Source organism: Microplitis demolitor, chromosome 9, assembly GCF_026212275.2.
Source record: "Microplitis demolitor isolate Queensland-Clemson2020A chromosome 9, iyMicDemo2.1a, whole genome shotgun sequence".
Taxonomy (NCBI): Eukaryota; Metazoa; Arthropoda; class Insecta; order Hymenoptera; family Braconidae; genus Microplitis; species Microplitis demolitor.
In genome coordinates, this window is record NC_068553.1 from 14,694,884 (window position 1) to 14,717,799 (window position 22,916).

At 29.2% G+C, this 22,916-nt stretch overlaps 1 protein-coding gene across 2 annotated transcripts in view; it reads right to left on the reverse strand.

Annotated features, from left to right (window-relative positions):
• The window catches only part of LOC103571570 (nuclear hormone receptor E75), a 124,606-nt gene that overhangs the window by 44,402 nt on the left and 57,288 nt on the right, over nucleotides 1-22,916 (reverse strand). Inside the window, exon 1 of one of the 2 annotated variants that reach the window (XM_008549776.3) lies at nucleotides 15,227-15,855. The exons of the other annotated variant lie outside the window; for it this stretch is intronic. Coding sequence (XP_008547998.1) covers nucleotides 15,227-15,428 — 202 coding nt within the window. The 5' untranslated portion in view covers nucleotides 15,429-15,855. Of the gene's footprint in view, nucleotides 1-15,226; nucleotides 15,856-22,916 lie in introns of those variants that run through there. 2 annotated transcript variants of the gene reach the window in all.

A 22,916-nucleotide genomic window follows, 5' to 3' on the forward strand; every position in this document is an offset into this window, starting at 1 on the left:
ACATTAAATGTCATCATAAATCGACCTGAAAAGTATATCCCCCGTTGCTCCCACGATTTACTAGTCAACAGTACCGTAAGGTTCTCACGAAGGAATAGTCACAATGACGGAATTTGCGTCTTCCGCTTGTGTTAACGGGAAGTGGCAAAAGCTAGCAAATTATTTTTAGTCCAATATTTCCCTTTTTCATACCAAATATTTCAAAATTTCCCTCTACAATCGTAAGTAAACTGGAGCCAGGACAAATTAATCTAATTCCAAATATTTTTCAATTTCGAGCCGAAAAATACTTCGAGTAATTTTCAAAAAAAAAAATAAAAATAATAAAAAGTATCAGTTTTTTTCATTATTTGTGCATTTTTTGGTCCTGACTCAAATTTACTAAAAATAGCGGGAAAATTTTTTTAAAAAAATTCTTTCTATGTATATATGTATAAACTTAAATATGTATAGAAAAAATAACATAGTAACTAGATTTATTTAAATTTCGCGAATTTCATAGTACCAGAGTCATCACACGGCTTTAATGCGAAACTCTCATGCGAATATATATAGAATAAAGTCGTTTCACGTCCACTAGATGGCAAGACGCGAGCTCAGGGACAATGTCAATGTCAATGAGCACGTGAGACGGCTAACCGGTGGAAAATCGATACTTTTTGCTGTTAAATGAACTTCAATATTCCCCAGGTTTCCATTACCAAGACTTTTATTTAACCCTTACATCTAAATTATAATTACTAATATTCACTTACGGGACTCAAAATAAATTAAGCTCCAAATTCAAATCTCGACTTTAGAAGTAATTACGTTTTTTTCAATTCCCGATAAAAATTGCAAACCTCAAGAATTTTCTATTTTTTTTAAATGTCAAGGGGGTGAAAAATTTTTTATTCACTGCTGCAAAAATTACGACCTGTCAGGATTTAAATTTCAGCTAAAAATAATTTTTTTTTTTCTAAAATAATTCCATATTTTTTTTTTTTTTTTTTAATTAAATTATTAATTATTTATTTATAAAAAAAAAATTTAATTTTAATGGATGAACTTTAAGTCAATGCGATCATAGACTTGCGCGGCATAAAGTAACTACGTTCATAATAATATATATGCGTATATGCATCTAATTAGCTCAATTATAAAAGACTAATAATTGCAATTAATAAAAAAAAAAATTATTAAATAGTTAATCATAAAACGCACCTCTGTGACGAAGAGATCGTCGGGGTTTAACTTTATCTGGCTCGGTAATTTCGATGGTGACTTCGCAGACTTCAACGGGACCCGGCTGGATATTTATTTTTTTTACGGGTGTATTTTCACTATGACTCTTGTGCGCTTTATTTGACATGTTTACTATCAATTACTAAACTACAATATTATTTCTTTTTGTTTATTAATTGAGAATTGTCATCCGTTTAATAAAAAACGTGTTGAGATACTGCTCCGCGGTATGGGATCCGTTGGATACCCGTACAAGGGTTGATACATTAATGGAGGGGATCAAACAGGATCTTTGTAGCGCAAGCGTCAACTTGTATTATTAACTGGATATATTTTTTGTAAAAAATTTTTTTATTTAAATTAAAAATTATTTTTTTAATTTCAACCCCCATACAATTTAGGTTCTTTATATAAATTAATATAAATAAATAAGTTTGAGATGAATTATATAAAAAAAAAAAAATTTACTTTTTTCAAAAAATGGGATGAAAAAAAAGTTCATTGACGTCATTGCGTTTGACATAAAAAGCGCGTAAATTTCCAGTGATAACTTAAATAATATTTTGAAATATGGAAATAATAAAAAAGGTCAAAATCGTCATCTTTGAAGATATTTTATATAAAAAAAATTTGAGTATATTTCTGCTGTCACCTTTTAAGGATTTTCTCAAGTGAAATCACTCGTTCATAAGATTTATATTTATAAATAAAAGTAAATTGTAAGTTCGGTGACCTAGAGTGTAATCGAAACAGATGGGCGTAGTACGTTTGTGAAGCAACTGGTTTATGGAAATTGAAATAATATTATCATATATGAAAACTTACTCAGTAGTGATAATACTTTTTCAGGTGAATTTTTAAAATGGCAGGGAAAAAGTTCTCTGACTTACCTGAAACAAAAAGAAAAAAAATTTTTTTACTTTAATATTAAAATTTGTTTTATTAATAGGACGAAAAAAGTAGTTGTTATTGATAAGCAAGTATTGAGTACGTTGTACTGTAAGTACGTTGACATCTACATTGAGTTTTATCGGTATAGTATAGACAAAGTATTTACTACTTGGTTTAGTAGAGTTTTATTGTGTTTAGAGGTGTGTAATAAAAAAATTAGGGTAAATATAATATTTTTTATTGGGAAATATATATAATATACAATTAGTCTACGTTAAGTTTTAAGGTAAAAGACCCAATTATTGTCTTTATTGACATTTATTTATTCATTTCCTTTAAAAGTTATAAATACTTTTATATTGTCGTCAGAACAATCTACTGGGCGGTTCAAAAATCTGGTAACAATAAAACGGTTTGTTCTAGACTCATTTTATTGAAGTAAGTTTATGACAGAAAAAAAGGATTTCTTGGCTCAAAATATATTTGGCTTTATGAATTCAAGTCTAAAATTTTTTTAGAACTAGACTAAAGTTCCTGACACAAGAAATTTTTTTTCGTACTAAGAAAATTTATGTACCTAAAGATCGGAATGTTTTTTGCGAAACAAAAATAAAAAAAAACAAAATGAAAAATAAAAAATCTACTGGATCTAAATTTCTTAAATGTTTCGCAGGTCAGCCGAAAACTGTAGTCACCTCAAATTACCCCTCAAGTCACCTGTAAGCATTAGATTCTTATAAATTTTTTTATTTTCCTTGCGCAAAAAACGTTCGAATCTTCTGGTAGTCGAAAGGGGCAGCGAAATGGGCCTCTTAAATTTTGGGGACTCATTTCGCCCCAAAATCATTCGAGGCACTCAAAATTTTAAGGCCCCCCCCTCCCTTATTAGGGAAGAGTGGGGCAAAATAGGCTGTCATTCATATTACATATAAACCCTCATTTCTTACTGGCCCATTTTTCCCCCCTCTCTACATGAAAATTTTTGTTTCCAATTTATAATGAAAAGAATTCCTTGGGGCGAGTTTTTGTGTAGCAAACCGGAAAAAAGTTTTAAATTTAAATTTTAAAAAATTTGGAATTTCAAAAAAATTATGAAGTAGGTCTAAATTGAAAAATTAAAAAAAAGTTCAATATTAACCCGTCTCTGAAATTACCACGAAAATAATTAAGCTAATCATGATTAGTAATTATCAAATTGGTATTGATAATGATCATAATTTTGATTGGAATTAAAAAAATAAATTTTTTTTAATGAATTTTGACACTACTGGTAATTAAAAGAACAGCTTCTTTACCGACGTTCACATATTAAAGCGCGCGTCGTGCCATATAAACATGTATATATATATATACATATATCATGAACATCCAGTGTGATAAGAGAGGGTAATCTGCGTTGCCGACGCTCGCAAATTGCAAGCATGTGGAGTCGCAGGCAGTGGCGCCGCGATACAGTTTGCCAACTCGCGAAACTAATATCAGTGGAAGTGATAATATATATAAATTTGGGTGGGGGAAAATGACGCGTGCGCGACAGCGATAGCTGAATAGAAAGGGAGAATGTATTAGTTATATCTTGGAAATTTACCTAGCGTTGGGGGAACTGAGTCGTCAGGTCGTTGACCGCGCGAGAAGGAAAGTAGGACAACACGAGGCGAACGCTAAGAGCTAATACATCGAGGCCTTGAGATCACTGACGCATGCGTCTTATATTCTCTGTCTCCTGCACTTGTGTTATTTTTCAATACTTGTTTCTCTCTTTTTATATATTTCATTTTTCTATTAATATATTATCTAAATTAACAAATAAACCATTCATTATTGTACCATAATATTCATATTTTTATTTAAATATTTTTTATTTTTATATATATTGTGTCGAAATATGAAATATTCATAAATTTTAGTTATTATAAAATATATACATATATATAAATATATGATAAGTCGTTTGGGTCGCCCAAATTAATGGAATTATTACGTCATATCAGAGAAATTTTACATAATTGTAAAACTTTATGTAATATGTACAAAAAAAAATTTTTTTAACCGATTCTCGAATCATTCTGATATTCATCAAATAATTGTACAAAAAAAAATTAAAAAGTGTAATACATATGAGTATCATAAAAAATATATGCGAAAACCCTACATGAAATTTGTAATCGACAGTTTTAAAAAATAGATCATGGATCTGAAGATGTCAAATTTTTTTTTGCTTGTCAAAAAATTTAAACAAAATCGCAAGTGCTGATTACGTGAAGAAAAATAAATATAATAATTTATATCGATTAACTAAATTGTATATATATGTATGTATATGTGTATGTGAACTAATAAAATAAATTATGAGAATATAAACATATCGTAGGTTGTTGGCCGATGTAGAAAACGAGAACAGCTAGAAAGTTTTGTGAAAGTCGTTTCAAAGGAGCCAAGTGCAATTGCATGTTGCACCTTGTAGGTCCACTTATACTTAAATGAAAAGGTAAACATATTTAAGCGAGAGTGGAAACCAGTTACACAATATCTTGGGCATTACATCGTGGATAACTGATGGGTCGTTATGTATATGACAATGTAACCCGGTTTTAAATTAAATAATATAATTAAGTAGATTTTTTTTAGTCCACAGAAAAAAGAATTTTCCGGCGGAAATTTTTAGATCCTGAGAAATTTTTTGCATGAATTGAAAACAAAAATTTTGGAGCAAAAAAATTGAGGACTATGGTCGTGGTGTTGTCAAATTTTTGTAGAACTCGATGAAAAGACTTTTTTAAAGAAAAACATTTTCCGATATCTCGCTTAGTTTTCGAGAAAAATGCGATTTTTTAAAAAAAGTTAAAAATTTCATAGATTTTAATATTTAAAATTTTTTTTGTATTTTTTTACGGAAAGTACACTTAAACATGAAAATTTTGAAAAAAAAAAATGTCTGAATTAATCAATTTTTGAGAAAGTTATATCTATTTGAAAAAAAGCCTAATTTCGTTCTACAAAATTCGCGGTTCGGTAAAATTTATATTTTAAATTAATAATTTAAAATATTTTTCGCGCCAAAAAATTCTTTATTTTTCTGTGTAGTGACTTCATATATAAAGACAATACTTTGAGGAAAAATAATAATTTTCCCACGGAAAATGGTGGAAATTTCCAGTGGTGGTGAAGGTTGTCCGAGTTAAGGGTCGTTGCAAGTTCATTGCCCTCAATGTTCTACGTGCTAGTTAGGCTGAGTTCACATCCCCGGGAGTAGGAGGCTCCAGGTAGGGTGGAAAGCTATGACGTCAAACGAGACTTCATCGATAATGTTGAAGATTTTTTTTTCTTCCTACGAAGTGAATAATAATTTAAACATTTAATTTTTTTTAAACATTCAGCAGTAGTTTGAAAAAAAATTAAACATAATTTTCCAGAAAGTAGATTATAGTAAAAAATAAGATTTAATTCTTTATCAAAGTGTTGTATTGTCATATTTCTTGTGTCTGAACAGATGTAAAGAAATTTAAACGACGTAATGCCAAATCAATTGACCTAATTCTTTTGACAGCAGCTTTAGTTAAACATGGAATAGAACCCTATTGAAAAATATTATGTACTAAAATCCTTGCTTTATTTTTATTTTTATCAGTTATCGCGAAAGCAATAAATTAGTTCGCCTGAATGCCTAAATAAAATTACAAGAAATATCAATAGCGTAAAAGATATTCTACTTTGTGTAAAAAAATATTTTTTTTTTGTTACAACATCAAAGTTAAATTTACGAATTTATATATTTTTTTTGCATACAGAATTTATTACAATAAATTTTTTCTATATATTTTAATTTACAAAAGATGAGAGGTCGTCGCGACCCAACGAGTACGTCCTTCAAAACAAGAAACAACTGCTAGTTCATCGATCTACAATGAGGATAATCGTTTTATGCCCTCGACGTTTCTGCTTGTCTTCTCATACAATGTTATATAAATGTATAAGTATATATAGCTTTTAGACTTTAAACGATGCTTTGTATTATACTCTTGAATATTAAATTAACTATCTATTCAAACGGGTTTTCTAATTAAATATTAACTATGGTTGATATGCAGGCCTCGTCAAGGAAAAAAAATTCGGAAGTCTCAAAATTCTCAATGAGGTTTTTGAGGATCAATTTTGAATTTTAAGATTGACAACAGTAGAAAATTATCCTAGTTTAGTCCTCAAAGTAGTCGTTACGACCCATTTTACCACTTTGAGGACTAAACCGGAATGACATAATCTGGATTAGTCTCAAAATACTCAAAACAAAGGAATAATTTTATCTCCATTTTAATTTCAAAAGTTTCAATCGTCGACTTTCTTTCTTCCTTTTCTATCTAAAATTTTTCAAAGCCCGAAATATAACTTTTGATTCGTTAAGGATTTTGAGGTCTTACTTATAATTTAAAACCGATAAATTATTCTTATTTAGGCCTCATAGTTCTCATTGAAGATTTTGAGTACTAAAGTAAAGTTGGGCGGCAAATAAAACTTCAAAGGAATTGAGGCTTTTCAGGACTAAAGTAGAATTTGTTTTTTAACTCGAGTTTGAAATTCAAGATTTTTGCACACCTCAGGCAAAAATTTTGTGCTCCATTCGCGTTCAAAAAATTTTTTTTTCAATTAGTAAAATTTGACTCAGAGGGAAACTAAACAAGCCCACTAGGAAAAAAAATTTTATGAGTGTTTGTACTTTTTTAGTCCTCAAATAAATACTCGGTATCAATATGACCCGTTTATAAAAAAAAGTTCAAAATACGGGACAAAATGCGCCGCGTAAAAAAAAATTGATCCTATGATGACTGCTTTTACCGATTTTAACTTTACTTCAATCGCTAAACAAAATAAATTTTTCTCAAAAAAAAAAAAAAAAAAAAAAAAAAAAAAAAAAAATTCTTTTTCAAAAGATTCTTAAGATTTATTTTTTTACTCTCGATAAAAAATTCTTGATATGAAATTTTGCTTCAAAGAACGTAAATTGAAAAAAATAAATTTTATCAATGCATTGATTTTTGATCATGAATCATAAAAATTTTTACTAAATCATTCATATAAAAATATATATGTCTGATTTAAAAATTTAAAATTTTCCTTCACTAATTTTGGGTGGCCCAAATTTTTTCATGACGTCAATATTGCCCTGAGGGCTCATTTTGCCTCTTACGAAATCTATAAAAAATTTTAGGGAGCTCGTCTTGCCCTTCCACCTTATTTTCAAAATTCAAAAATAATTTTTTATTCATGTATAAACATGAATATATCATGAATTATATTACACTAAAGAAAATCAATGACTTAAATAAAATAAAAATATCTATTTATCATGGTTAATTAATACAATGTAATTAATTTCTAGAAAAAGTTAATCAAGAGGTAATTAAGTGTAATATGGAAATATGAAAGTAATACCTAATTGTTGTAAGTTCAATGAACTTTTAGAAAAATGTAATGACAATCAAAAATATTCATTATTAAATTAATGTATACATATATTTTTTTTTCTTTTCCAATTACTCTAATTAGAAATAACTTTAAAAATAAATATATGAGTATTTAATTACTGGAACTATAAATTTACTGTTTAAAGACATATAAATTTATATCTTAGGGCTATTATTGTCTTTTATTTATTTGTTTAATGAAATTGATTTTCTGTTTGCGCCCTGTTTAATTAATTAAAAGTTTGAAGATCGAATACGGATTAAATCTGGAGTAAATTTGAAGCAGATTATTATTTATTTATTTAATCCCCAAAGTGAAATTTACTCCAAAGGGAAGTTTATTTTAATATTAAACCTCTGAATTGAAGTAAATGCAGATTTAAGTAAAATTCAGATCACTCCGAAATCACTCCGTTGAAAAAAAAACTTATTTATACGGAGTAAATTTTTTTCTAACTCCGGAACTCCGAATAACGAAGTAAATTCGAATACAAATAAAATCCAAATTCACACCCAATTTTTTACTGTAGCTTACAAATTTTTATTTGTTAAAATATTTCAATTTTTTGTTTTTCTAAAAATTTCTGATTTACAATTTAAAAAAAAAAGGTAGAAAGGTTTATAACACTATTTTAAAGAAAGGTGAAAGAGTTACATTGCAGTAAACCCTTAAATTTTTTTTGTTGCAGTAAATTTCTTTCGTTTTATAAAATTTATGCTGTTATAGTTCTAACGGTAGACACGCGATAGAAAAAAATAGTATTTTCTCTAGACTTACGGTTAAAGTTTTAACAACCCGTATATTTTTACCCATAACGGTATTTAAAAAGAAAGGATGAATCGGGTTTTAGTAATAAATGAAAAAAAAGGGTAACATTGAGAAGTTAACTCAACTGTACTTATGTAGGACGATGGGCTTGGAAAAATAATTTTAATATTTTGGAGTTAATTTACGAATCGAAAAAATTCTTTCCTGTACTTTTTCTGACCTTCAGTAATAAAAAGATTAAGAGTAAAATTTTTTCATGGCCTAGGTCTATTTTTGAAACCTTACCATCCTCTGGAATTTAAAGTTATATTAATCCCTAACTAAATGAAAAAAAAAACTCGTGAAATTTAAGTGTGAGACCTTTCTCGTTATTTACTTTCTAACAGATGGTTTGTTATTATCTGAGTCATATTTTACAATTTCACTTATGCAAAAAAAATGGTCACTATATTTAAAGATTTTCTGTTTAAAAAAAATTTCCAGTCGTCAGTTTGAAAAAATAGGAAGGGGGGGGGGGTGTTTTTTTTAATGGCCTCCAAAAAATATGTTTTTAAATTTCATGTTTATGAAGGGACAAATTGCTCACTAATGCAAATCAACGACCAGGGTAAGTTGGGTCTAAAATTTCCCTCCCCTTTTTAAAATTTTTAAAACCTTCCAAATAAAGTCAAAATATTTTAGACGATCGTGATAAAATTTTCGGATGAGTTTAATACAAATTAATAAAATCAAGCTGATCGTATTGCCCCTTACTTCTCTATAAAAATAGTTTTGAAATTAAAAAAGTTCAGCTTAAAAAAAAACAAATTCATGAGCTATAAATGTCTTTTGAAACTGTATGTATACAATATATATTTGTTAAAGTTGAATAAAATATATATACTTCTGGAATTACTTTAGTTATTGTTATACTTTCAAGTGCCAAGAGCACAATAAAATTGTCAAGTTTATTTATTGAGTTGAAAATATAAAATTGAAGGAAAAATAAGTAATTGAGGAAAATATTGTTCAAGTAAAGCGTAAAAAATATGAGTAGAACACAAGTAGGTAGGATTGTAGTGATTGGGGATGTGTGCAAGAGGGTGGAAAAGCTCATCGACTGTGCCCGCGCTTCGAGGTCATGAGTTCGTTCACCGGGCAGTGTGCTAGTTGTTTAAACTAGGCCAGTTTTCTTCCCAGGGGAAGATATCAACTATATATACATATATATATATATATATATATATATATATATATTAGATTTAGTTAAAAAAAAATAATTAAATATTGTGTGTTTACGTAATAGATTTAAAAATTATTTATAGTTTAGAAATTAATATAAGTTTTAAATAGAAGTTAGAGATTAGAGCAGCTGGATCTTACAGACAAATATAATATCTGGATCAAAGCAATATATTGACTGCAATGATGGTATATACTTAGTACCGGGCGAGGCTAGGTCGATGAGATCGACGATTCCAGGCTCATTCGCTGGGTCAGAGGTCATTGTCCTCTTTGACCTATCAAACATATATATATATATATATATATATATATATATATATATATATATATATATATATATATACGTATTTTTTTCAAGTGGATGATTATTTTTGAATTGATATCTGTCACTAAATTCTCGACGTCTCATATATTTTATTCATTAATAATATATTTAAATACTTTTATAAAAAAAAATATGAAAAAATTTGGTTAAATGTTTTTTTATAAATACAAAATAAATATATTATAAAATGTATATAAGTGAAAGGCAATAAAATTATTTAATAGTGTCTTCTCCCTTTCACTGGCATTTGGACGCGTCATTCTTGGCTCAGAGGTCCAGTAACTCTAGACCACTTTTACTTTCGTACCCATTAGTTCCGATAAAAAAACTTTTATATTAAATGGACAAAAGAAATTTTTTGAATTTTTTTTTTTAATCTACTTTAATAATTTATAAATTTAATTAAATGAATGATAATAACTGATGTATTGTATATTAAATAAATATTATTAAATGAGATAAAAATGAAAATAAAAAATATTGTGAAAAAATAAACCTTAAATACTCGAGTATTTTTGTAACGTGGTCTTGGCACGAAAGAATCGTCCGATAAGCGACTGAGAGCACGAGATAACAGCACCCGACACGGTTAGAGGTTGTTCACCTTGATATGAGTGAGGGACTTGAAGAAAGGGAATAAGAAACTGAGAGGACTACTTTTTTTTTCTTTTTTAATTTTGAAATAATAAGGGATTACATCAAGAACTTATTTTTATTTGTGTGTTGTTAAGTATTAAATATATATATACATACAGTAGGGTGGTCGTTAAAAATTAAATTTTCTCAAACGCCCCATAAAAAGCTTATTTTCAGTGAAAAAATACATAGGGGATTCGGATTTTTCTTTTTATTTAAAAAGAACACGTGCCACAGGACGATCGAAGTACATTTTTCAATACAATCCTCGTTTTTTTTAAATATCTCATAAAATATGCAGATTAAAGGAAAAAATCATAGGAACAATTTTGTTGAAAATTAAATTCTTGACAAAAAAGGTCATGGTCATTTTCTTCATAAAATGTGTATTTATAGAGATATTTTTAAAAATGCGCTTTTTTAGATCTTATCAATTGAGCGTTTTGAGGATTGCAAATTTTAAAAATAATATTTTTCTAAGCATATAGAAATTATAACAAGCATTAATGATTGATAGGTCACGAGTTACGAATTTGTCTATATTTAAGAAAAAACGTTATTTTCAACATTCGTAATCCTTAAAATGCTCAATTGATAAGATCTAAAAAGTTTTTTCAAAATATCTTCATAAATATGCATTTTATAAAAAAAATGAAGAAGACCTTATTTGTCAAGAATTTAATTTCCTACAAAATTGTTCCTATGACTTTTTCCTTTAATCTGCATATTTCATGAGATATTTAAAAAAAAACACGATTGTATCGAAAAATGAACTTTGATCGTCCTTCGGCACGTGTTCTTTTTATTTAAAAAAAAAAACCAAATTCCCTACGTATTTTCTCACTAAAAAGAAGCTTTTTATATGACGTCAGAAAATTTCATTTTTAACCACTCTAATATATACATAAATATTTAAAATAAATTTTCAGTTACCGTTTCGAAAAAAAATTTCATTTTCGCGGGCAAAATGGAGTATCCCCAAAAAAAGGTGAAAAAAATTTTTTCATATTTTTTATCATAAAATAAAAGTCATTACCATTTTTTGACAGACACTCGATTTTTGAAAAAGTTTAACAAAAAAAATCAAAATAATGCTTTATTATATTTACAAAAGTGATTTTTGAATTCTTGATAACTATTTAAAGAAAAAAGTTTTGTCTTTATAAAGTACCCCGTTTCCCCCCCTGTCCCCTGCATATAAGTATATTTATTTATATTTACACAACAAAATTGAGTTTATACATAATACCAAGGAGATTTAGCCATAGTTTGACCCCGAATAGAGTTTAACATTACTATAGTATTATAAAACGGTGGGGTAAACACTCTCAGCGACTATGAGCGTATCCGATCGAGGTCAACGGAGACCGGGAGGAGCTAGGCCATTGCCCGCGACTCGGTTTTGAGGTTAGCCAGTCGTCAGCGTCAGCATCACGCAATTAGAAAATACCCAGGGGGAGAGAGTGACAGAGAATTTAAAAAAAAAAAAAAAATTATTTGAGTAAATAACTCACGAAATTTTAACACTTGTACTTTTTTTTATCGGTAGCGTCTCATCTATAAATTCTTTCAGGAGTCACGCGTGGGTTTAAATATTTTTTAGTGAAAGTTAAGAAATAAGAAAGAATAAAAAACTATTATTAACTCTTTGATGGACGCCTGGAATATATAAAACATTCGTAAGATATATTTTTTTTTATTTTTCTTTTTGCAGAGAATTTCTTAGTGCGGTTTTGAAAAAATTTTGGTATTAAATTCAAAAAATACCATCGAGTCAAAAGTATAAATATATATATATATATATATATATATGTATATTTATATATGTATCCGATTTATCACAATTGCGCTCGCAGAATTTATCGGATCATAATTAAATTTTTATTTACGTTGTTCTTTATCATTACTTTGATTATGTTAAGGTTCAAAAATGAGCAAAATTGGAGGATTGATTTAGAAATTGTAGCTATTTTTTATTTTGAAAATACTAAAAAATTCATATCCACGGTTTTATTTTTAGAAAATTTTTAAGTGGAGTCAGACATTTATTTTGTAAAATGAATTTCAAAGTAGACAGGTTTCAATTTTTTTTGTTTTACTGTTCCTATGACTATTACTTTATATTTGGCAGAAGTAATGAAAATTCATATTCTATGAGGAAATTTAAATTTTTATGACTTTATTTTGAACTAACCTTTAAATCCTTATTAAGTCAATTAATTTCGTGCAATTTACTTTCCATTCTTATTGTTGGATGTGATTTTCATATCTTCAAATGAAATAATTTTGCATATTAAGGGAGACCACTAGTGTGAAATTTTGATAGTCTATACCTTCAAAAATAACACTACAACCTCTAGTGCATATCGAATAATTTTTTTGAGTTACAGCCATCTGGAACAGCCGCTAATCGGTTCTCAAAAATCTATTTTTCAAAATTGATGCATCTATAACTCGAAGACAAATCATCCGATCGATTTGATTTGAATTGCAGTGTCTTTTATGAATGTTTCTACGTACCATGCACCTCCAGTTTTTCGATCGAACCAAAAATGTAATTTTGCCAGGCCAAAAATCATCAAATTTTCGCGCGAAATTTAAATTTTTTAAAAAAAACCCGCCATTTTTTAAATTTCAATTTTTTTCTCAGCCCAAGGGTCATGGTACAGAAAATACCTTCTAGTTTAATAAACTATGGTTTTTTGATTTCCGGTACTGCGCAGGTCGCTATCACTGCAGCGGGACTTTTTTTGCGCGGGAGATTGTGAATAACTCGGTGAATTTTGAATTTTTTGGTCCAAAAATTTAATCTTGCATTCATTATATATCCACAAATATATCCTTAAACCATCTGAACATTACATGCAGTAGTTTTCTTTAAAAAAATTCTCAAAAATCATCTTTTTTTTCAGGCCATTATACTAAAGGACCTTCTTAGCATAAAAATATAATTATTTACTGTTTCTACTGACATTTAGCTGGAATATTCTTCCATAGACCTCAAATTTATATCAACTGAAAATATTTCATAAATTTTGAGTTTAATGATTTATAATATAAAAGATATTAACACTTGAATAATTATTTAAAAAATTAATAGCAATGTGTGCAAATTATTAACAGTCAATAATTTTTCATTAAATTTACTCACTACCGATTATTAAATTTCAATTGTTGTAATATAAATGAAATATTAATTTTTAATTTATATATTTTTTTTTATTAAGAAATTTCAATCCCCATTTCTTTATATTTTTTAATGATAAGATAAAATAGTGAAAATTAATTTACGTAACCGTTTAACAAATTAAAATAAATTTGATTAATTAATAACTGTGATAGCCGATAATATTACACATACATATATGTAGTAATAGATTGTGTATTTAAACACAACGTTAAAAAAATTATATAAGACATTATCAATAAATGACAAAGTAAATCTTAGTGATGATTTGCATGGTATCTTTCAGTTTGATAGCATTCTAATATATAATAAAATGGTAGTGTGGTAGGTCAGTGCCCTAATGTAAGGTTGTAAGAGTGAGGAAATGAGAGGTTAAGATGACGTGCTGGTGAAAGCATTTTTTTTCACTTAGCCATAATATTACTCAGAGAAAGGTGAATTAAGAGTAGAGTAGAGAGGGAAGAGTGAGAGTGATCGTTCGATTAATATCACAATCTTACTTTCTCTCGGGGAGTAACACAAAAAACAACATAAATAATAATGATAATAATAATAATATTAATTATATTGGAGTGGTTGATTGCGTAACTGTGGGACTATCGGTTTAAAATAATAGACGAGAGTGTATAAAAAATATCGAAAGGAATCGATAGTGATGATAGTAATCATTGCGTCCACTGTACTTAACTAGTGTATCGTGACCTTCGATGTGTAATACGAGTGGGGAGGTTGCTCGTATCGGGACAAGAAGGGAAAGACAAGAGTAAATGTTGTGGGAGGTGGGGTGAGGTGGGGGGTTAGGAGTCCCAGTTAGAGTTTGTTGAACTCAGTACCGTCATGGATTGGCCGCGAGTCGTTATTATACAGTGAGCGAGCGAGTTGTGCGCCGGTTGCGACTAAACCACTGTAGAGAGAGACAACAACGTCAGTTAATTTCATCTTGCCCCAGTTACGGGTCGAGCAGGGTGAATGAACTAGCTTCGCGCCAAGGCCCCACCGACCCACTTTCGTGCCATGACTCTCAGGCCAATGGGACACTCAGAGTGGGGTACATGACACATACGTCCACACATAACACGTGTGTGTGTATTTCTGTGGACACATACAATAATAGGAGAAAAGAATTGCACGGAGTGGGAGTACCAGGCATCGGGTGTAGTGTAGAGTGTAGAGTGAGCAAATTGGGAGTTTCGAGTGGGAGAAGTATGGTGTGAAGCGATATTTCCTCGCTTGCGCTATCTAGGCTAGAACTAGCTTGGCCACATGCGAAAATTAAGAGGAGGGAGAAAAATAACCAACCGCCGAGTGGAAGGCCGTCGAGGGGCAACGAACTAGCCTCGTACTGGGTCCCTCGACCTACATTCCAACGCTGGAAAGTGAAACTGCCGCCTCCGCGTACGCCGCGCCCGCCAAATACGCGAGTACTTACTATTTCCGAATTTCAAATTCTCTATCATTTTAGCCAATTTTTTTTATAATTCATTCAGCGAAATAAAATTTTAAATTCTTACCAGCTAACACCCGCCCCAAAAGGTTTTCACTGTCCTGAGGAGGATAGACCTCTCGATACAAGGAATCTTTATCATTTTCTGGGACTTCCGGCGGTGAAAGAATGTCCCCTGTTCTAGGTTGACCTTCAGCACCCCCACGGGGTTTCAACTCTTGGACAGTCATTGTTTGTACACACCAGGTTTCCACTTGCCTGTCTATCATTACCCAGTCAAATGAAAACACACCTCACTTTATTAAATTTTATTATTATTATTAATTATTGTTAATTAACACTTTACAGTTTATTTTTTTCTGTCTTTTAACATGAGCACGATCACTGACACTTGATGGCCGAGGCACGTCACTATCCACAGAGCAAGAATTGCATTAATTAAAATAAAAATATATGTATATATATATAAGATATATATACATATATATATATATATATATAAATCGTTAAACTCTTTACTCTACCAGTCGTCACCTGTTTCTCATTCAGTTATAAAGTCTGTTGTTTGTTACTTCTCATGTGTGATTAATAAGACGGCGTGGTCACGTGTAGTAAAAAAAGAGCTAACCGTGGATAGTGGTTGTGTATGGCATGCTGTACAACGCGCGAGTGAGTTTACCGCGCCAGGATATATCGCGGACTTGAGCGCTTGCGCGAATTATGCCTCACCACTGTTCTTAAATGCTGTTGCTATAACATCACTCTCTTTCTCACTCTCTCTCCCTCTTTATTTTTATTATCCTATTTTTCTACAAATATATATGTATATGTATTGGACTATTGTAAATTTTAACCAACTTTTAAAATTAATTTATTAAAAATTTAAACATTCAAATCTGGGAAAAAATGTTTTTGCAAAATTTATAAAATGTAGTCATAAAAAATTGTATACTAAAAATGGCCTGGTAAAATTTTACAAAACTTCATAAATTTTTATAAAATTTTACTCAGCCATTTTCAGTATAAAATTTTATAAAAACATTTTTTCCCGGGAAGTTATTTATTGGTTGTATTTTTTATGAGATTATAATTTATTAGTATCGTATTTAAGTTTGCTCTCGGTTAAAACGCCAATTGGCACGAGTAACCCCTCATTAGGATCAAGGATTATATGTGACATCTCCTTGTCACTTTAACGGGCTTTTCAATGTCTCAGTCATTTACGAAATTTAATAATAAATGTCTATTCTATTATTTTAATAGACCAGTCTGTAAACTTGTCTGCTGATTGTTATTTTTTTTAAATTTATAAATAGATACATGAGCGTCAAAATGTCCCATATTAACCCGAATTTTACATGGGGTCCAGAAGATCCGAAATTGAAACTCCAAATTTCCAGAACTTTAAACTCTAAATATCTCGGTAACTATGAGGTTTTTTGAAAAACTACAAAAAAATTTTTTTGTAGAGAATTTAAAACGCTACAAAAAAGGTCTCTTGCAATTTGTTGAATAATTCAATATTTACGGAGATATTTACAAAAAACCAATTACTTTTTTTCTTGACTTTTGGAATTTTTTATTTTATTGACTAAAAAATATTTTTTTGAATATTCAACTTTTGTATGGATTCATATCCAAAACAATTTATTCCCTAATAATTTGCTACAAGATTTAGTTAGAAATATTAAAAATTAACGAAGTTCTTTTCCACATTTTTTTATTATTCAAAATTTAAATTTAGAAAAAAATGGATACTAATTTTTATAAAGAAATTTTTACGATGTCTCTAAAAATTTTCAAGTAAAAATATCGATTAGTTAAATTTCTACGGTTGACAGAAGACACCGAGAGATCCAATAGACACCGTAACTGTCGGGACTCGCGCAGAAATATGAGTTGAGAGGTAATATTGATCGAATATAATTTTAAATCACTGAAAATAGTAATTAATAAAATAGTTACAACGTGACGGAACCAGTAGATGAACGATCATATTTTTGAACCTCTCCTTACTGCAGAATTTAACCAAATGATAATTAGCCTAGAAGTAATCAATCAAATGAGTATTTTTTTTGACTCATTATTCTTAAAACCTCAATTATGTATTCAAAAATGAAATAACATTCATCAACTGGACCATACTGTTTTTTTTTTTTTTTAAATAGAAGTATTGTTTATTTTTAGGTTTAGAAAGTGTAAGTGTTAGAAATAATCAAATACATTACATGTATCAGTAGTTTGACAAACGAGTTAGGAATATAAATTATTAAGTCATGAGCTAACGGTAAATACTGTGGCCTATCTCAATACTAAGGTAACCCTCTTAACGGGAACCGGTGAATTACTTATACCATTTTTTTTCTTTTTCTGTCCCTCCTTTCGCTTTCAGCAGAATTCAAATAATCTCATCGGGTCTATGAAACTGGTTTTACCAGCATGTTATGGCCTACAACAAACTGTTGCCGAAAGCCGAAAGTCCAAACATGAAATTCAATAAAAATTGATGAGTATCTATATACATAATACAGATTTGTTGGGGCAAGAAAAATTTTTCAGTATGAAATGAAAACAAAAATTTTCTAAGGACTAGATAAATTTTTCTCGTTTTCGGAAAATTTTCCTTTTTCAATTTATAATGGAAAAAATTTCTTAGGACAAGTAAAAATTTTTTACACCAAGAAATACTTTTTTTCTGTGAATCTATATCGCGTTACTAATTCCAAAAAGACTCATATTTTTATACGCCCTTTGGCTTTAGGAAATTTTTCAGAACTAAAAGGTTATATATTAGTCCAGTCGAAACTCCGAAATGGGAGACATTTCTCGAAAATTGGTTCAAATTTGGTTGAAGGACTATGATGTCACCCACAATCAGCCCTAAAATAAAAACATTATCACCCTAAGGGTTAATGAAAAAAAATTAAAAACACCCCCTAAAACAGATTTTTCCAAATATTTCATAAACAACAAAAAATTCGTGAAAATCTTTCAAACAAAATTTGTAGAGCAAAAAAAATCACATAAAAAAATATTAGAAATTTTTTTTGTATCTATAAAAAATAAGACGTAATTAATTTTTGAAAATTCGAAGCGCAAATATACTGGATTCTTATAAGGCTACGCCGCTGAAGTAGAAAAATATATATACATATAGCTGCACTGTATACTACTTACAGCAAACCTTTGACGTCACTAGGATTATTTGCTGTTACATGTTAGAACTCATTGCTACAATGAGTGAGGATGAGACGATAGATAGCCATTTTAATGGAGAAAATAAATACGCCACGAACCTTGGGGTGTTTAAAAGTCACCATTTTCCCAGACATTACTATGTTGGCTGGAAAAGCAACTGATTTCAAATTATATGTATCATTTTGGAAGTAGATGTTTTCGAAATTTTATGGTCATTCCTTATTTAGATTATTTTCAGACTTGTTTTCAATAATTTTGTCTAGTTTTGGTCACCTGTAGATCAAAATTAGACTCTTTTCTCAAAATATTATGCCTTCCTTTGTTTTCATTCTAACCAAAATTAGACTTTTCTTGCGTATTATTTTTTTAAGTCTGTTTTTGATTGTCTTTAGATCAAAAACAGCTTAAAATTACCATAAAAATTTGAAAACAGATCAATTAGTTCAAATACAGTCCAGTTACACTAAAATCAGATCAAATTTTTCGACCCGGGTCATTTAAAGTATACGTCCTTTTGGCTTTCCAAAATTTGGTTTTCCAATTTTCCGGTTTAGAACAGGTCCACAATATGATTATCAAAGAAAAAGAAATTTTTTGGTTTTAGAGTTCCCTAAAACCAAAAGACGTATGAAAATATGTCCTTTTGGAATCAATGACTCGATATAATCAGCAAATAAGTTTTAAGTATATATTTAAAATTTAATACTGACAGTTATCTCGATTAATGAAATTCTTTTTTCAAAAAAAACAATTATCTTCTTGGAAAAATAATAAAATAAAAGTTCTATTGCAAAGTTAAAATAATTTGTTAACGCATTATTTAATTTTTTTTATCTTTTTGAAAATAATTTATCACTTTCATTTTTGTTAATGTCAAAGGTAGAGATTTATTAGGAGAAAAGTCATAGAGTTTGTGGCTAAATTTGATGGTTGTGCGGTTTTCACACTCTTCACTTTTATTTGTAACCATAAATTACAACAGAATACCTAAACGTATACCTACACTTATACCGAACCTGACTTTTAAATTACCTCTCATCTATTGAAGTAAAGCCAGGTTTTCTTTTAAGCTATTCCTAGTTTAAAGGCAAAAATACCAAAAATTTTTATGAATCCTTGTGTACTATTCCCGCTGTGACTTTAAATTCATTAGTTTGGTTAAAACCAAAATTTTTTTTAGTCACAAATTTTTATCCCGTCATGCTCAAACTTTGCTTACAATTAAATGTTTGGCATAATTATATAAAGAAAAAATTATTTTTATTGAAAAGTACATTCTTGGTTTAAGAAATTAATTTATGGAAAATTTCAATATTTTTCTTTGAGTGAAAAATTACAGTCAGCAGTGATTCGTTTTTCAAAAAGTTGACTTACTATTGAATGCAATATTACAAAAAAAAAAAATTAACAAATATATCCATGAAAATTTCAAATATTCATTGACAAAAAATTTTTGAAAAATGATATTGTTAATTTTTCTTGAAAACATTTTTTTGCAAAAAAAAAAATTACTACTAATATTGTAATTATTTTATTCAAAAATAATTTCATTAGAAATTTTCAATAAATTTATTTTTTTGATCTAGAATGCATTTTTTTTTTCAATAGTAATTTTTTCCTCAGTGCATGTTATTGAGTTAAAGATTGATTTTGTATTCAAGATTTAAAAAATTTGCAGAAAAGTAATAATAACCCAGGTTATAATATGTAACCTCATCGAACCTCAATCTAGCCTCATCAAACCCAAGTAAGTCTCAATCAAGCCTCACTTAGCTAAAAAAGCATTTTGAGTCTCAAATAATGCTCATAGAGCCTCCATGGGCCTCAAATAATACTAATCGAATTTAAATTACATTTGATCGAACTCGTAAAATTATTATTATTTGAGATTAATTGAGTCGAGACTAGGCTCATTTGAGGCTAATCGAGGCTTATTGAGGATCTGTAAGCATCATTTGAGGCTCAAAATACTTTTTTAGCTAAGTGAGGCTTGATTGAGACTTACCTAGGTTTGATGAGGCTAGATTGAGGTTCGATGAGGCTAGATATTATGACCCGGGAAAGTTTTAAATTGTTTGCTAATCCGAGTCAAAAAATTGAACCCCAATTTTAATTTCAAATTTAGGCCGCAATTAAGAATATATTAGAACCTCATTTGAACCTCTATGTTATGTTTATTTTCGATTCTGTGCCATTAAGGTTCAAATGAGGTTTCATCTTTTGACTACACTGTGAAAAATTCCCATTAAATTTTACTATGGATGAATTGTAACCCCGGACCATAAGAAAACTGGTACAAAATTTACAAGTGTCTCATAGTAAACGAATGCGCACAGGCCCCAATCGTGTCGTCTGCGCATACCGTTTACTATGGGACACTTGTAAATTTTGTACCAGTTTTCTTATGGTCCGGTGTTACTATGCACCCATAGTAAAATTTCTTGGAAATTTTTCACAGTGTAGAGACATCTTAATGTTAATGACTTTTGATACTGATGCCACTCAAATAAATTAACTACACATTTTATTTTTGACTAAATGCTTTCTTGGGGTAATCAGTTTTATATTGGATGATCTGAAATTAGTTTATGCGCTTAAAAGAATATATATAAGATATGCATTGACTGAGAGATATTTTTATGATTGGTAGCTGAATTATTTAGTATCAGTGTATAGATTGGAGTGTATACATAAAATTTAAGTTCCACAAATAACGTCCACCCTTATTGTCAAGATTACATGTTACATATGTACTAAACAGTCGATATTTATTTAGAGTAAGTAATAGTTTGTAAGTAAAGTATATTGTACGCGTAGGTAGATCATAGATTTATCAAGCGAAAGTAAATCGTACAATTTTTTATCATAAAAATAGAATAGTTATAGAGTTTTCTGTATTATTTTCTGTGGTCGGAAGCAATGAGATTGCAAGTATATTTAAAAGGCGAGAAAAGTATCCGCTAATGACCAATTCGGATTTAAAATAGATTGCTCGAGTTCAAGCGGCTATATTCGTTCGTTGAACCCAACGAATTTAGAATCGCCTGTTTTAATCTTGTGGCGTTCAGGTTCGTCGGTCGATGACTCTAATAAACTATTTTATTTTACATTGTTATGCTACTTCTGTACTTTATTTTTGATATGTCATCTATAATTTATAATTAATTTTCATGAAACCATCGTGGTAAAAGAGATTAAACGCAAATTTAGATTTACATAATATCCAAAAAAAAGAAACAGACACATTGTCATGCTAAAACATTTATTATAAAATATACTATAATTATTTTTATTAATCATAGAAATTTATAGATATATATATTAATAAATGAAGAGGCGTTTTTTACGTTCCCACTAACCGCGAAAACTACTGAATTTATTCACATAAATCGCATACTATAAAATTATTCGCGCTTTGAAGATGATTTTAGTATACATTTTATTGTCGATAAATCTTCAGTAACATATTTATTTAAATTTATAAAACTATTAAAATTTCTATTTAATTTTTGCGGTATTCATATAAATCATGAAATTTTTTTTTTATTAAGCATGAATATAATTATTGTTTGGTGATGCATCACATTAACCGCAATCGTATTTCAAATTTAAAAAATCATATTGAATATATTTATTATGAAAAAAATTTCTATAATAAATGAGACGTTTTTTCAGTGAATTTCATACGAAATTAGATGGATCAAAAGTCGAATTTAAGAAAAACAATTCACAAAAATTTCTGCAGATCGAAGACCTAATTTTGGTAATAAAAGTTGCAACATCTTGGGTCAAAAAAATGACGATTTTGGCGTAATATTAAAAATTGAAACAAAGCAAGACTAGGAAGACAAAAGCAAGTAAAGTTTAAGTTTTCTTTTTAATGAATGAAAAACATACTTTAAGATAGGAAAACAGATTTGGTTTCGATTAAATTGTCTTACTTAGTACCGATTTCCGCCAATTAATTCAAATTAACGTCACGTTGCTTTGAATTTGACTTAAATTGTTAAGTCAAATAAATCAAATTCAAATCAAACTTGCTTGGAAATCGACTCAAATGACTTAAATTTTTAAGTTAAAAAAATCACATTAAAGTTGAAAAAAAGTAAGTGTAGCCAAAATCAAGTTAATTAAGTCAGAAACAAGTCCAATAAGCCCAAAAAGTCAAAATCAAGTCATTTTTTGACCAGGATTTGATATTAAAATTCACACTGTATAGGACCGGATAGCTCAACTGAAAAAGCACTTAGCGCGATATCGACATGGTCTGGGTTCGAATCCCAGTTCGGGCTATCAATATTTTTCTCAATTTATCTATAAATTGTCTTATTGAGAAGGTTAATTGCAGCTTAGGTTTCACTACATTTAGAAGTTAAAAACACCCTATACACAGCTTATAGAAAATGCTTTATAAAGTTGCAACCGGATGTAATGTGAATGAGAATGTTTAAAAATGAATACCTTCCTGAGTCGAAATTTGGCTTCGCTTTAAGTACTCAATATACTTGAATATACCTATTTTAGTACCCGACATTCTTAAGCGGACCTAAATAAGTATT